The 16,611-nt window shown below is 40.2% G+C and overlaps 1 protein-coding gene and 1 non-coding gene across 2 annotated transcripts; one reads left to right on the plus strand and one right to left on the minus strand.

The window, feature by feature from the left end:
• Window positions 1-942: 942 nt before the first annotated feature.
• trnar-acg lies at window positions 943-1,015 on the minus strand. Its single transcript has one exon. It is a non-coding gene; the product is annotated as a tRNA-Arg (tRNA).
• A 525-nt stretch (window positions 1,016-1,540) lies between these two features.
• ccdc3b (coiled-coil domain containing 3b) lies at window positions 1,541-12,458 on the plus strand. Its single transcript, XM_040158442.1, has 4 exons — window positions 1,541-1,623; window positions 1,815-2,232; window positions 6,085-6,259; window positions 10,668-12,458. Exons 2-4 carry the CDS (start codon window positions 1,874-1,876, stop codon window positions 10,959-10,961), a joined length of 828 nt encoding a protein of 275 aa, XP_040014376.1. The 5' UTR covers window positions 1,541-1,623; window positions 1,815-1,873; the 3' UTR covers window positions 10,962-12,458.
• Window positions 12,459-16,611: the final 4,153 nt, after the last annotated feature.

A 16,611-nucleotide genomic window follows, 5' to 3' on the forward strand; every position in this document is an offset into this window, starting at 1 on the left:
TCGCTGGCTCTTGACTCTCAGGAGCCTTTCTTCTGAGGTTCCCAAATTATTCAGCCTGGCAATTCTTTTTTTTTGTACCAGTTGTACCAAAAGTAAAAGCAATTGTTCTGCAGAAAATGAATTTCTAGGGGTTTTTTGGAAGATACAATGGTCATTGAGAAGGTTCTACATGTAGTTATGGAAGTTTTAGTAATCAATAAGAAGGTTGTAGAGGTCCTTCAGAGGGTTCAAGGAGTCTTGGAGGTCTTAGTGGTCCTTTAAGAGGTCCCAGAAGTCCTTCCGAGGGATTTTAGTGGGCCTTTAGGAGGTTGTGGTTGTCATAAGGGAGGATGCGGATGTCTTTTCGTTGTTGTAGTGCTCCTCTATGGGGTCCTAGTAGTCCTTCAGGAGGTTTCTAGTGGGCCTTTATGGGATTTTAGGGGTCCTCTAGGTGGTTAAACACCTATTACGATTTTGCACTGATGTATTCCTGACTATACATATGATAATGGTCCGTGTGTTATATATTTTTTCTGGACGCACAGCAGGACTAATAATGTTGAAAAGTCGAGCCAGCCAGACATTTTGATACCCGTATTCCGTGGGTCTCAACTCTCAGGATTCCTTTCCCCCATCATGATTTTAGTCAGTTTTGGAAGAAGTATTCAGATACTTAAGTAAGTACTAACATAATAAAAAAGTACAAGTCATGTACTGTAAATCCTACTTAAGTAAAAATAAAAGTAAAAGCAAAATGTACCAAAAGTAAAAGCACTTGTGCAGAAAATATGAAATTAAAATGATCAGAAATAATTATTAGATTGTTAGTATTGATGCATCAATGTTTAAGCAGTATTTTAGTGTATATTGAGAGAGTCTCTAAGTCTCACCAAGACTGGCAACGGCCCATGATGTTCTGCGTTACGTACTCTATCGGGAGGCACAGTAAGGGTGTTGAAAAGTCGAGCCAGCCAGGAGTCGAACCTAGAATCTTCTGATCCGTAGTCAGACGCGTTATCCATTGCGCCACTGGCCCCGTCAAAAGTGGAATACAAACTGTATTCCTTCTTTTTTGACTCTCAGGAACGTTTACTCTGGCGTCCACACAGTATTTAGCCTGTACGTTTTTCGTATTTATTTTTCAGACTGCAAGGTTTCTATTAGCTGATCAACGTGCCAGCCTACTACACCTGAACACCAGCGGAACATAACGCGAGAGAACGATCATTTTTAACTAATATTTTCTCATGGAGCCAGTGATAACATCACTGTAGGGTACTAGTACCGGTACTAGTACCAGTAAATTAGTCGGGAAAAAAATCTAATGAAATTAGAGTATTAACTGAACTACCCTGTGTTTGTGCATATTGTCGCTAGGGGGCGCCACTGATCTTTCCAAATTTTAATTCTTACCGTAGTCTTTTAAATGCTTGCGCAAATAATAGTTTTGTTTATGTTTTTTTTGTTTTTTTGTTTGTTTTTTTTTGGGGGGGGGGGGGTTATTTATTCTTATTTTATTTTATGCTGCGAATGGCACATCATCTCACAGCCTCGGAGCGGGAGGATTTGTTGTAATTTTGCAGAGAGTTTTGCAAAGTTTTTCCAGGGGATGCTGGTGTGAATGGGCTGATCCACTGATCGCAGGTATTGTTGCTGGAGGAGGGAGCGGGGACCGCAGACAAGTTACCAACTGCCCGGGGCTATTTTGTTGTTTAAATTGACCTACTGTGAATATCAGTTAAGTCAGCATTGGTGGAAGTATGTGCATGGTGTGAAAGCCCTGCATTTTGTTTGATTTTTTTTTTTTTTTTTTTTTCCGTGATTTCATACATCAGCAGCATCGAGCGCGTCGGTGCGCCTCAGCAGCCCTCAGACGTCTCCTTTCTGTCGGATCATGTGGATTATTTTGGCGTTTATTCTGGCAGCGGCCGGTCCCGATGGGAGCTGGGGGTGTCAGCTGCCCCACGACTGGAGACCACAGACAGAAGCGTGCCGTGCCGAGCTGGCGGAGATCATAGTCTTCGCCAAGGTGTTGGCACTGCACAAAGAGTCGTACAGTGTGTATAACTACCTGCCGTGGCAGCACGACACCGACCTGCTCTTCTCCGCCGAGATCGAGCTGCTGTGCGACCAGGCGTGGGGCAGCATGCTGGAGGTCCCCGCTGGCTCCAGGTTCAATGTCTCCGGCCTGGGCTACTTTCCCTGCTTCTCCTACAGTGTCACCAGAAACAACAACTACTACTTCTTTCTAAGGTGAGAAACCCATCCCTGGTATTCCCTGTTAATAAATCATGAAAATGATTCCTTGTCACATATGCGTGCAAGTTTTATTCGCCCCATACAGAATGAGTGAAGAGATACAGCCGGTTCTTATAACAAACAACTATCACTTTATGTATCAATCGGTTAAGTTATAACAAAAAGACAAAAGAAACAACTTTTCATTTAAGCTTGACTTATCAGTTAAACTTTGTCAAATAGATTTATGCAAAGTTATAAATGTGGGCAAGGCTTTTAGAATATGTATATAGTTTTGTCATAGGTTTTATGATATGTTGAAAGTTTTAAAAGTTTGTCTCTGTGACTGTTGCCAAGAGATAACATGACATGACCCACTTGCACCCTTCTATCCAGATGTGTCTCGCAGCTAGAATAAACTTCACTTTACTATTTAAGATCAGAGAGGACATGGAAATGACACATTTTCTGCCTCGTTTCCTGTCGGAATATATTACCATGAATGGCAAAAAGCTAGTGAAAGATAACTGAATTTGGTAACATTGGGTGTGAAAAGGAGGCACCTATTGTACTGTACGTTGACCTTAACGTTGAAAGCAATAGGGTAAGTAATGTTATGCATGTGATATTGAGTTTTTATTATTAAGTCTTTGGCAAAGAGAAATGATAATTTCAAATTCAAATTCTCCACTATCAGTCCCTCCCGCATAGTTGATATATTTGGTCAATATACTGTAGCCAGTTAATTACAGCTAATCCATGAAAATTGAAAATTCAATGTAAAGCACTTTAAATAAAAACAAAAAACCAAAAACAAAACTTGAGCGTGAACTAGAGAGACTCAGAGGGACATTTTAAAGTAATCTAATAGAGTTGGGATTAGACCTGTGTAGAAAAGGACATCCATCTGTCTCTCAGTCGTACACTTTAATTACATCATCACTGGCACCACTATGTGATCTCCCCGACCTTGGATCCCCTCTGACGCGGAGAACACATCTGTAAGAGTTAACTGTTTAAACGGGAGGAGAGAAGTTCCATCAATGAAGTGCTAGTTAATCATTGGGATATCTCTAAAAAAATAAATTAAAAAAAGCAATGAAAAAACATTTTTACAGAATATCAGTGATTGGTGTTCAGTAGTTGGGTTGTCCAGAAGGCCAAACATTCTGAGCAGAATGCACATCCAATGTAGATGTAGCCAAATATATTATATTGGGGGGGGGGGCGACACGACACTGAGTTGAACCAGGGACATTGCCATCACAGTACGTTGTATATGTTTTAACTCCTATTCCAGCAGGACACCCCAGTAATATATTATAAGTATGATATCAATCCATTGAACCTCACCTCCCCTCTATGCCTGGCCTGTCTCTCCAATGAAAACCAACAACTCTTCAAACCTGTGCTGGGATCTGTCATGAGAGCAACTAAAGACTCTCGGAGGACTCTCTGAGAGTCCTTTTAATGACAGATCAATCATCAGCCAGTAAGGAAGCATTTGCACCGGAAGACGGATGACTGACACCATCCACACACGTTCTCTCTTAATCAGTATCCGAGCACGCATTGATTTCACGTTTCAGATGTCAAAAAAGTACGTGGCAAGTTAATTCTTAAATGTCTGTGCTGGACAGAAAAACAACACTGTCGCTCAGGAAACTTCTATTGCATTCCAGCTAGTGTAATTACAGTGCCACGCATTTCCCAACAGCTAGAAGGTAAACCTACAAAGATTTCTCACTCAGGAGAATTATCAGCATGCCAACGGTCGAGAGGACCACCTTTGGTCTGCCCAGCACTGCTGAAGTACACCAGTATGCCAGCTGATGAAGAGAACATGTGCTGACAGGCCTTCCTGAGGTTTCTCTCACATGCTGCTTTTTTCTCTCAAACAGATGAAAAGATAGATATTCACTGAAAAGCATTCCTCAAGTTTAATGTCTGGCAGGCCCACATGAGGGTCTGCAGCAGGGCCAACATCCATAGTATTTTTATAGAATATGTTACACATTGCATACAATCACATGTGTGATCATGTACTGTTGAATGGGATGATGGCTGACAGACTTTTAATAGGATTTTCACTGGTTTCAGTTAATCACAGATCCACCAACAACTTTGCTGTCCCCTGTTGTGATGGTGAAAACATCTGGACGTTATCCCTGTAATCAGGCGACCATCGTTAGAAACTTCCTGGAGCTAGTCACAACAGAGCTCCATTTAAGTGCGGATCTGAAGATATTTAAGAAGCTATCATTACTCCAGTAAACGGAGCTAGTCACAACAGAGCTCCATTTAAGTGTGGATCTGAAGATATTTAAGAAGCTATGATTACTCCAGTAAACCAACGGAGTGGTCTTTTGTCAGTGGATGTAATGGAGGGCAACCGCCCGAAATTGTTGACCGACATTTTCCAATGCAGAAGACTCTAGTCCACAAAGGATATATGGGTATTGATGGCAATCAGTAATAGTGCATTTCCCAACACTTCCTTCATTTTATTGTTGAGCTACCAGGATTGAACCTCATACAGATGTGTCACAGTTATTTTCTATGGATCTTCGTTACTTCTGAGTACTTCTCATAATTTAAGTCCTGTCTGTTTTTACCTGATGTTTTATTTGGCACCACAGCACCCAAAGATTCATAAAGAGTGACAGTGAAGAGTTGTTGTGGCCACTCTGCAACAACAGACACCGTATTAGGAAGCCAAAACTGAAAGGTTCTCATCGCAGTCTCCAGTGGATGTCTATTTCCTGTCAACAACACTGTCTCAGACCACAACTGTTTTTCCAGTCAATCATTAGTATACGCTCCCAGGACAGGACAAATCAGAGCTAAGCGTGGAGAAAAATGCAACCGAGGATCTCCCTCAGGACCTTTACATAAGACAGATTGAGTGCGCTGCTTCAGCCATATGCTCACCGTAAAATCTTTAGCCTGTATCTCACTCCTCAAGATTATTAAGTTCTCTGTCGAAAGAAAACAACGCAATACAGAACCTTAAAGGAGATTAAACTAATGTTTTAGTAACACGGTGAAGTGTGCACGGGGTGCGTGACATTTGCCAACATCTATGCCATGTAAAAAAGGGTTTCATGTCACTTTTGGTGTGTTCACTTACTTTTTCCATTGTTGCAAATGCCAGTTAAGTTCTTGTGGATCTACAGTTCTCCTGACCTCATGGTTACTCTGCTTACCTCCGACCTTTGACCTCTTTCTGCTGAAGCAAAACATCAGCTTTCTTCTTGCCCCCCCCCACACACACAGGCTACACCCATCAAACACAGTCTCTGATAGGGACAACCAAACTTAAAATGTCCCTTGAGGGATATGAGATGGAATCCAGATGTATGGAAAACACACTGCTTCCTCCCTCACACACCTCATATCATAGGAGAATATATAAAACTTGCACTTTGAATCCCTCGGGCTTATAATTTGCTCGCTTGAGTCATCTACATAATACTTGAAGTTGTATAAAAATAGACCAGGGTCTGTTAGCAATTCTGCATACTTGTAAATGTTGGGGGGGGTTTTTTCCAAAATGTTGCAACTTTTACTGCTGACATCTGTCTGCCAACTTTGTATGCTGCTATCACTAGAAATTCAGTGAAACAGAGTCTAGGATAAATACATAGAACCTCTTCATTTACTATGATTTAATTGGATTACCCTCCTAATAAAGTCAGGATTAAGTATCACACAATTTCTTGTTGCTCAAATTTTACAACTTTTTTTTTTTTACCAGAGACGAGAAAGCATCTGCCTCTGTGTTTCTGTACATGGGGAACTGTTTGTAGATTTTCATGTTTTCCTTTGTTCACAAGTGTACCAATCTCTTCCCTTTCTGCCTTGCAGGATGGATGAGAACTACAATATTGTCCCTCATGGAGTGAACTTCCAGGACCCCATTTTTCCTGACACTGCAGATAACCACCGCATGTTCGCCAGCCTCTTCCAGTTTTCCAACTGCACGCCTGGCACTCAGGTCCATAGCTTCACTCCGGAATGGGAGGCTCAGGAGGACAGCAGGGTACGGAGCCACTCAGAGCCACCAACATAAACCAGCTGTTAGTTTTGATAAAATGATTCCTTTGAAGTCATCCATCTCGCACTCAGTTATGGAAAAGGACTTCTATTGTGATTCAGTGGTTACAGATTCGTGGTGGCTTCACACATACTTTGGGGGAAAGAGTGAAATAAGCCCCAGTAGCCTGAATTATTGTGGTGCACAATGAAGGATTCAATATTGCATCCTGTTGTTTTCAAAGGAATTCTACAAAGAAGCTGGCAAGCTAAATAAGTTCTTAAGGCATGGGAAACCAAATACACATTTCCTGAGGTTTTTGTCAGACAAAGACCTCAGTATGTTTCAAGGAAAAATCAACTTAAAAAACAGTTCTTTGCCAGTTATTTGAAAAAAGCCATGCTGTTGTTTAATGGAGTATTTTCTTACACTCAAAGACAACAGCCCTAACGTTAGAGTGACATCATATGGACACAAAGTCTTTGATTGGTTGAAAATATTTCAACCGATTTAGCATCGCAGTCCTATAACACTGTCAGACTCACGATGGAGTATAAAGAAAAGTATCAAAATCAATGCAGAGGAACTAATGATATTGTCTTTTTTATTCCGCGCATTCTTCTTCTTTGTGAAAACCTGGTGTCTACATATCCCACAATGCGCCCTGACCTCTGAGAGTTTGGTCAGAGGTGTGGGTGTGTTATGTTAGTAGTGGCTAATGTAGCCTCATTTTAAGATGTCACTTTAGCTTGAGGAGATTGTGACAGCCATTTTTCACAACAATGAATTGATTGATCCAGAAAATACGCTGTACTCGAAATGAAATGAAGATAATCATTAGTTGCAGCCCTCGGATGAAATCCATCACAGAGGAAACAGTAACATTAGTACGTCCAGTGTAGCCAGAGAACTTGATAAATATTGAAGGAGGAGGAGAATTTTTGATGGACTGGAAAACACTCATAACTCTCCTCTGGGAGATGTTGAAAGGACTTTATGGAAATGTAAAAACTAAAGTAAAACCAGGGAAAGTGATACATCATGAGAGTAAATTACAGCTCTTAATCACTAAATAGCTCCTGGATTACACACAGGACCATGCAGATTGATGACAGCAGTATGACAGTACCTGAAAGTCACTACTGTTTAAAGCTGGTGACATTCACATCGATGAGCATCAGATTTGAAGATGACCTGAATCAATAAGCTCGAGCTCCAGTCCACACCTTGCTGTCACAGTTTGATTGGTCAAAGCTCATTTGCACATAAACACCACTGGCTCCTCCACTCTGTAAACTTTGCATTTCGTCTCAGAGTCCGTGTGTCAGTATATAAATGGTTTCCAGTCACTCACCACTGCTTCATCCCCTCTGAATGAATCCAAACCTTTGCTAAAATCCCCCTGATTTAGGTCAGTCGTCTTCTGTCTGTTTCCAATCATTTGCTGACTACTCATAAAAACAAAAACCTGCCATGGGTAAAGCGAATGAAAACATGGTTTGTATTTCCATTAACAGCAAGTTTTTGGGTCAGGCCTGTGATTATAATTACAGAGCGACATTTAGATATCAGTGCTGCTTTTTTTTTAAACTTCATTCTCATGATTAGATTTCCTGTTAGAAAAATAAAAACGGACTTTGTTTTTTCTGGGGCTGAGCAACCATTGCTTGGACAACTGACCCTTACTCACATCAGAACAGATCATGCCATACACATCACATCATACAAACCAAAGTAAATCAAATGGCATGCGTTCAACCTAAGATTCAACACCAAGCTAATAGAAAAAAAAACATTATTTTAACAAGCAGCGTTTTCTCACAGTTTTTGTTCCCAACCCCAATGTAGAAATATGAAATATACAGACTGTCCTAACCTGATGGCTGTTCCCACGTTGTAAAACTTTCAGCGTCAGTTGCCGTGTTGTAACTACATTTATGTTAAAGCGTGTTAGAGTGCAAACATCCATCTGTTTTTACTCAGAAATGATTCAAACACGTCTCCTCTGAGATGGGAAACGACACGTACAGAAGCTTCAGTCCTGCATAAAATATAAGCCCTTTTGTCTTTTAGTTGAGAACCACACTAGAGTCAAAAAGTCATGATATCTGCCTCAAGTGCTTTGATTTGGGCATAGATGCTTTTTTAAACTGTCTCATCTTCATGAAGGTGCAATACGTAATTTAAAATGTAATTTTTCCGGTCACGAGCACTGACCAGCATGTAGAAACAGTTCTCTAATGTCTTCTGAAGATTACTCTAGTGACAGAATTTAAGTAATCTGCAGTAATCTCAATTTGGAAACTAAAAATCTTTGGTCATCAAAAATCTCTTTCACACCTGAATGATCTTTGTGACAGGTGCGTAGGTGGAGTTGAAGAAGTTATGAGGTTAAGAAGTATGAAGCAGATGAGACACCCACACAGCCGTAATAACCCTAGATTAGTAATTAATCCAAATAAAACAAAATGTATGTCGTTTTTGAGATCAAGAGATATAGATGACAGTGGCTTGCATATCTCCATTCACACTCTTTAATACTGTGAGCACCACAGAATACAAATATCTCGACATCTGGCTTGATGGCAAATATATATTTAAATATCACATAGAAAGTGTTACTGGTAAACTGTGACAGAAGCTTGACTTTTTGCACAGAACCAAAACGAGCTTCCCATGAACTGTAGGAAGAAGATTGTTGAAGATATACTTCACTTACTGTGCCCATTCTTAAGCCATTAGACTCAATTAAAATGTTCACTCTTTGGTTTATGGCTGGAGGTAAATGCTCACTGTGGCGTTTTATGCGATGAGGTTGATTTGCCTCCCCTGATTGAGAGACGTAATAACCACTGGTACTGTATATATTTATCTACAAACACCCTTGTTGGAAAATTGTCGTCGTATACCTCTTCTCTTTGCTGCCCTGGAAGTCTGCCCCAGGCTTCAATTGCTCCAGTGATCGGTTGATACTTCAGCAACAATGTAGCAGAGCTGATTTAGGAAACACAACTTTTCTTGTTAGCGCAGCGATCTCATGGAATAATATCCAATGTAACCTAAAATTTCAGTAATATTGTATTAGACTGCATCAGTTTTAGCCGCGTGCACCTATGTAGCGATGAACCACAGGATTTTCAGTCTCAAGATAGTCTGTCCATAGTAGGTGTAATTTCGACTTGCCCATGCAGCTCTATCTCAGACGTGTGGTACAAAAAAGTGTTCCTACAATGGATATGTATTATACTATTAACTATGTACTATGCTATACTTCATCCTTTGCATTATAAAGTTTCATACTCCCTTTCAAATCCCTATGGGACATAAGCAAGAGCGCCTGGGAAAAGTCCACAGCTAATATTACAGCAAGTAATGCACTAACCAGTGATGTGGGCCGGCAGCCGGCAGCACATTTTTAACATTTCCTCAAAACCCTCAGCAGTTGCTATCTGATGGCAGGGAATTTACATCAGTGTTACAGGCTGGCCCATGTGGAAGCATTAGGATCTGTGGAGGAAATCCACACTCAGGCAGACAGGCATGCAGTCAGAGGCATCTGGAGCTAATTTTTTCAGCTAGGGAAGGTCTGGGCCTTTGGATCATCTGTCGCAGGTTTGCAGGCATGTTGGGTTTCATCTCACAGTGGAGTCCTAGTGAAACAGAGAGAGTGTGTTGTGCGACCATTTTCCTTACCTCAGATTTGTATTTGTCCCTACCTGGAACTACAGTGGAAATTGTCTTTGACTTATGTAACTTGGCTGGTACAGAAAGAGCAGGACATACAGGGTAGGGCTTACATTATTTAGACATATTTCCACAGACCGTTCCATAGCAAGAAAGGTACAATCTGAAAATATTTAATGATTAATTTCTTGCCTTTTTCCTTCCTTTCTTTTTCTTTTTAGGCTTTTTTGACTCACTCACACAGAAACAGTGGAATAAGCTGAAAGACTTATGAGCTGTTGGCACTGGTGGTCAGCCCAACGAGCATGCCATAAGCGGTCTCTCATTTTACTTATCCACAGGAAATCTACAGTATCAAAAACAGCAGATCTGTCAGTTGCTATGTCACAAATGTAACAAAAAGATATTGAATCTGACATTGGTATTTATTGTGAGCCATGATGGAATAAAACTCCCACTATGATTTCACTCAAATGGCACAGTAGGATGAAATTCAGTGGGAAATCTTGCAGAATGTATACTGATACTGGCCTCCTTTGAGCAAAACCTGAAAGTAAGTAATCAGCAGTTTAACAGGTAAATGTTTAAATGGGTCACAGTTAATCACGTTTGCCTTTTAGTGCACTTGATGAAATCCCCCTCATGCTTTTCCAAATATTATAATTATGTTTACTGTATTAAATAAAATGGAATAAACAAACTTATATCTTTTCCCATCTTCTCTTCACAGTTGTTGTGTTCCACTGTGCAGAAGGCTCTCTTCGAGGAGGAAGAGAGGGTGAGGACTCTCTCCCAGAAGGTGCGCTCTTTGGAAAAAGCCAACGGCCACCTGAGGGAAAAGGTGAAGACCATGAAACGTCTGCTGCGCCAGGCCCAACGGGAAACCACGAAGGAGCAACAGACCCTCAGCCTCAAACAGCTCTACGGGTCCAAGACGACCCAGACTCACCCGGATCAGGACACTACCCAGGACCAGAAGAACCCTCCACTCAAAAAGGCCCTCTCCAAGAAGCTAAAAAATTAGACTTTTTTTTTTTTCCACGGTTGTATGTAAACCAACTTTCGCTCCCTATGAAGCATCACCAACAGTGCAGACTGACAGGATAGTGAGTGAAAAGCTGGGGGAGGTGACAGCAGCAGGAGCAAGTAGGTGATCGAATGAATGGACTTAAATTGTAATTTCATTACATTCGCCATGTATTCAACTTATTTAATATGCTTATTTCCAAAATAAGAAAATTTCAAGAAACCTCACCTGAACAACCAGCTTTAGTTTTATATCCTGGTTAAATTGACCTGTGGCATTGAGACTGTTATCTACAAAAAACCCATTCATGCCCATTTACAGCCTTATCCATATACTGTACATGGAAGAACTGTGTCTGTGTGTGTGTGTGCGTGTGTGTTTCTGTGTGTTTGGAGAGGGGGCTTTCACTTGACCTATTTTGTGTCCCCAGATCTACTAAATTGAAGGATTTACTGTCTCCGAGATAAAGGATTTGAAAGGTTTCACAGGAGAAAGAGATCTTTATCAGAATCTTCTTAGCTCCTATTTCACCCCATTAGTCCAAAATGATCACTATCTCTTTCTGAATAACTGTTGCTATTACCTGTCTTAACCCCCAAGTTTTACCTTTTAGTTAGTTTAGTTTATTAGTTTAATTCAGTGGCAACACAGTCGCTTTCAGAACATTATAAATTCTGTAGCTCATAGCTCATAGCTGGCGGATGCACTGTTGGAACAATATGTGGACAATGTTAAAGCATTGGAAATTGAAGATCTCATTTTATAAATTTTTTTCCCTGTGCTGGACACATATTGCATTGTATAAGTATTAGAATTCAATTTATTATTTCAGAAATATTATCACCAAAATGCTCCAGATCAGCCTATGTTGAGGAACTTCGCTCATCCTCCAACCTGAACAGCAAAGGATGGAGTTTATCATTTACAGTTTCTACTCTGGAAAAGATGAGTTATAATCAGACTGGGTAGATGTACAAGTTGTGAGCAATCAAAATCTTGTGTGTGGAACTATACAATGCTCATACTCTGTGTATGAGGGTATAGTTACAGAGCAGCAGCTGTCTCAAAGCTTAAAAGCCGTTATGTCATCCTTCTTTTCTACCTTTGCCTGCTTTTCATTTACTTATTTGATCTATTTATTCACTTAGAAACTCTCCCAAAGTGCAGTGACTCTTTAAATTCAGTGAATTGTTTCCCAAGATTGCATTTTTTTCAAGTTCTCCTTAACGCAAGTCCGTTCATACACATTGTACTGAATGAAACTGTAAAATTTGTGTTTGAAAACAGGGTGCTGAGCACCCTTTAAGTCCAGCCAGTGAGCCTGGCGTGGTACAGGATTGGCTTTTTCTGTGTCAGAAATGAAAGTTTGCTTCATTATACTTTCTGTATTTGCTTTTGTTATTAGTGTTGCTTTTTATAAACTATAAACATCTGGTGTGCTTTGCCAATAGCATAATCATTTGTGTAACAGTCATTGTAGTTTTTTTTAAAAAAAAAAAAAATAAATGAACTTTTACAAAACTTGCTGTGTGGATGTTTTTAGCCGTCAGATTATTTCATCTGTGTCACATACACGTGTACTTTATGTTACTTTTTCAGTGCCATTTGAAATAAATGAACAATTTCAATAAAAAAGTAATATCTTCCCAGTTATAGCCTTCGTGGGAGTTGCAAAACACTTCCTGATGCGAGTCGTCACAACATCTGAATCCATTAAGCTTTCAAAATATAAAACAAACAATAAAAATCAATACTGTGTAGAGTTGTAAAAGCAACTTCCTGTGCAGCACCACATTTCCCACAGCGGGAAAAGGGGGGAAACTTTCCCAAGTCGTAGTTGTATTACATGGAAGTAAAGGATTTGTAATCTGGGTGTGTAAAAGATTACATCATTTTATCTCACTGAGTTTTCCAGACTTGTCCAGTCAGCAACAGAAAAGGGTTACATGCACCAATTTGAACAAGTTCTGGTTCTTTGACTGTGTTCAGTGATATTGATGCACTCAGCGGTCTAACATTATTAAATGTTCTAAAATTACTTTCATGTGCAGCATCAATATTTTTAAAAAGAAACGTCTGGCCAAACAGCAGAATAAAGCAATTACTGAGAGAGCTGTGATGAAGAGCGGTAATGAATTCAAGTAAAAATTTCAAACCTCAGTTGTATTGTTTCCTGCTTTCCAGTCAGAAATGATAAATACCTTTTGGCATGCACAATATGTTTAGTGTGATTCCGTGCTAATAAATCAAAAGTTTGCAAAGAACTGGTTCAAATTCAAAAGAAACATGAATCCTAAAAATAAATTGGGCCCACTTTGACCTCTTCCTCTCAAGCTCTTGTTCAGTTTATGTCCCGTACACTTTCAGCAAAGAACATGCAAAATCATCCTGGCAGATGAAATTTTTAACACAATTTCCAGGAGAGCTGAACCAAATTTCTTCCATATGGTCCTGTCGCATAAAACCAAATGAGGGAATGAGGGGAAGGGTTTGCATGGCAGACGGAGCGGAGAAACAAAAAAACCCAAAAAAACCCCCAAAAACAGGACGTTTTATGTGAGGAACTCTCTTGCAGGACTGGTCTGCAGTGAAGCAGGATATGAAGGAGACATTAACAAGCTATTCTTCTCGCCTATCCTTTGACCTTTTTGGGCAAAGTGTTGCAGAGAACAGCTCCATGCTCCTCATCTTGTCTTCCCGTTGGATTTTTCACTGCCCAGTCAAACCTTTGCATCAGACAACCTTGCCTGCAGCCAACTGTCAAAATCCCATGGACCTGGGCCAAAGATGATATACACACATTGCTTTCTCAACATAAACCACTGTGCACAGCCAAGCTGCAAAACAGATGTCAAGGGATAGGACTGCACTGTGGTGGTCCCCTCCAAAGGACCTGGCTATCTGTGGACCTGGTTTATTTATCTTGCCTTGTTTTGTTTTCAAATGCTGTTACTTTCTCTGGCTGCTCTGGTTTCATCTTTTTTTTTTTTTCTGTATTGACAATCCCAAAGCATCTAATTTGTTAATACAGAATATGTTTTTCCAATGTTTTCCCCTTTCTGTTCATATTTTTTCAAGCAGCTACACTTCAAGCAGTCTGTCACTCTGTCATTCATTGCTCTGCATGAAGAAATCCACCAGAGAAGTTTTCTAACTCTGAGCTTTTAACCTGCCACTGGCTTCATTGTGTCTGTAGGTAATTAAATTGGGTCTGCACTTGGAGAGCCAGTGTTTCCATTTTTAGAAAAGCGGAGAACCTCTTCTGTGTTTTGAATTAGTCCCCTCTATTATACTGCACCGCCATTACTTTTGATTATCACTGTTAAATTATTTTTAGTCACTCCGATATTTCATTACCATTGTAATGTTAACATTTTTTGTTTTTGTTAATCTTGATTTTATAATGGGATGGGTCAGTTTGCTGTCTCCTGTTCCGATTGTAGACTTATCACTAATAAGATCCCTTAAATACTTGAATAACTTTATTGTTGTTAAAACTGTGTTTTATGAATGTTGTATTTCAAAGAGGATCTTACCTCAGAAAATGGTCTTGTTGCATTGGTTGTTAGTGATTTGTTCCAGAGTCATTTGTTGAGCACATCCCGATATTGGTGACTTTGCTTGATTGTTTCGCTGCGGTGCTAACCAGCAGTTAGCTAAATTATTTCTCTCTGTGTTTTAGTCTTTTTTGGAGCATGTTACCATAACGTGTGCTGTGGGAAACCTCATCCCACTCTGTTGTTGTCAGAATAAAAGGCTGGTCAGAGGAAGAAGTTAAATTTCGTGCTTCATTCAGAGAGGACACAATTGCTACACTCCATGCTCACAGTGACAATGCTAGTATGCATATTTAGCAGGTGTCACATTTACCATGTGCACCATCTTAGTTAAAACTTCTTTGCATGCTAACATTTGATAATTAGCAGCATACATGAAGTAAACCTAACCGAGGCTGATGGGAATGTCATCCGAAGTGCATATTAGGCTAAATTTTGAAAAGGGATCACCAAAGAAATCAAGGTTCGTCCTGGGGGGGACATGAACGTCTGCATCTAATTTCAATGCAATCCATCACATAGCTGTCGAGGAATTTCAATAAAAACCACAAATGTCAAGCACACACAAGCACAAGAGAAAAAACCCATGGGATCACCAAAGTCAGCAGGATTCATCCTCTGGGCACCATGAATTTAAGGCAAACCATCTAATATTTGGTTGATATACTTTGGTCTGAACCAAAACGGTGGACCGACCCACCTACCCGAGAGCCATACTGCTGGCATGGTTAAAAAGGGGACATAAAGGTAATAACAGCAGAATATGTCATTCAGATCAAGCGTTATAAGAAATGTGCTAGCGTGCCAGTCAAAGCCAGCAGTACCTTTTCTCATTCAGTTGGCACCTTTCTCACACTTCTCTCATTCAGTCTTACCCAGCACCTCCAGGAACATGGCTTCGATTTGAGTGGAAACATTTCATCATCGTCTCTTTACACTTGACAAGCTGCAGTCTAGCGAGGAGGCGGTGTTTTTTCATCGTTGCCTGTCCATGTCTGTTTCAGTGAGGATGACTGATGTGTGTGTTTGCCCTCAGAGACCTCTGCTGTTGCAGTCTGGCTAAAATCACAATACCATGCTTTTAGCTTCAGCCCTTTACTGTAAGCTCCATCTCGGGACCCCAGAGAGGCAAATGCAGTATCCTGGCGGGCCAAAAAGAGTGAGCTCAGTATTTTACTTTAAGGCAACAATAATGACCATAACACCAGATTAAATTCCTTGGCCCAGTTATGGCAGCACAAAAGGCCATGGTTCACACTTGAGAATTTGGGTTTCACTGTTGTTTTTCTCACTCTAGAAAGTAATTTGTCATGTTCTCAGTTCCTTACAAGAGACCATAACAAACAAATTTTATTTCGGGCTGGAAATCACTTCATTACTAACAAATTCTTCTAGTTGTGGCATTTTTCTCTTCTTTCCCCACTTTCCCTACTTGGCTAAAGGTAGATGGCAGCTTATACCTTCACTAACAACCGACTTCTTCCCCTCCCTTGCCTTGTCAAAAACAGAAATAGAAATGACTCATTCATTAGCATGTATGGAGTGAAGCAGAGAAACACTCAGTATGTCATTTTTTGTTGTTGGTAATTATAAAATATTATATATTTTATAATATTGATATTATTGAAGTTCCATTTGACATGAGTCACTGGGTGTGATAGAGCAGATTTAATTTGCAGCTCTCTCGGACCTTGGTCCAGACCTATCCTGTGTATTAAGCTGGAGCACATTATGTGAACATAAATTACTCCGTGGGAAGAGCTTTTGAAAAGCACAACCCTGCAGTCTGCAAGATACATGGTGTGTGTGTGTGTGTGTGTGTGTGTTAAAGGACTGGTAGATGGGACTTGAGTAAATCAAATATTATCTCAGTGTTTGCTCATGCTGTTGGAATGGTACCCCTGTCCATTAGATGTACTGTTTAGTGGTTAAATTGAAAGTAAAACCTCTCTCATTTGTACAGGCATCCCAGTTTGAATAAAGGGTTTAGGAGCCAAGTGTTAAGAAGGGGTAATTTCAAGTCATTCATATGACATACACATTTCACAATTTTCTCTGTCAGCAAGCTCAGCAACATTGACCCGCAGTGT

This window comes from Xiphias gladius, chromosome 21 (assembly GCF_016859285.1).
Source record: "Xiphias gladius isolate SHS-SW01 ecotype Sanya breed wild chromosome 21, ASM1685928v1, whole genome shotgun sequence".
NCBI classification, from domain to species: Eukaryota; Metazoa; Chordata; class Actinopteri; order Istiophoriformes; family Xiphiidae; genus Xiphias; species Xiphias gladius.

What these genes read in the sequence shown, in the direction of transcription:
- ccdc3b (XM_040158442.1), top strand. Translation starts at nt 1,874, where the DNA reads ATGTGGATTATTTTGGCGTTTATTCTGGCAGCGGCCGGTCCCGATGGG. An exon ending in AACTACTACTTCTTTCTAAG is followed by an intron (nt 2,233 to 6,084) that starts GTGAGAAACCCA and finishes TCTGCCTTGCAG; the next exon opens with GATGGATGAGAACTACAATA. An exon ending in AGGCTCAGGAGGACAGCAGG is followed by an intron (nt 6,260 to 10,667) that starts GTACGGAGCCAC and finishes TTCTCTTCACAG; the next exon opens with TTGTTGTGTTCCACTGTGCA.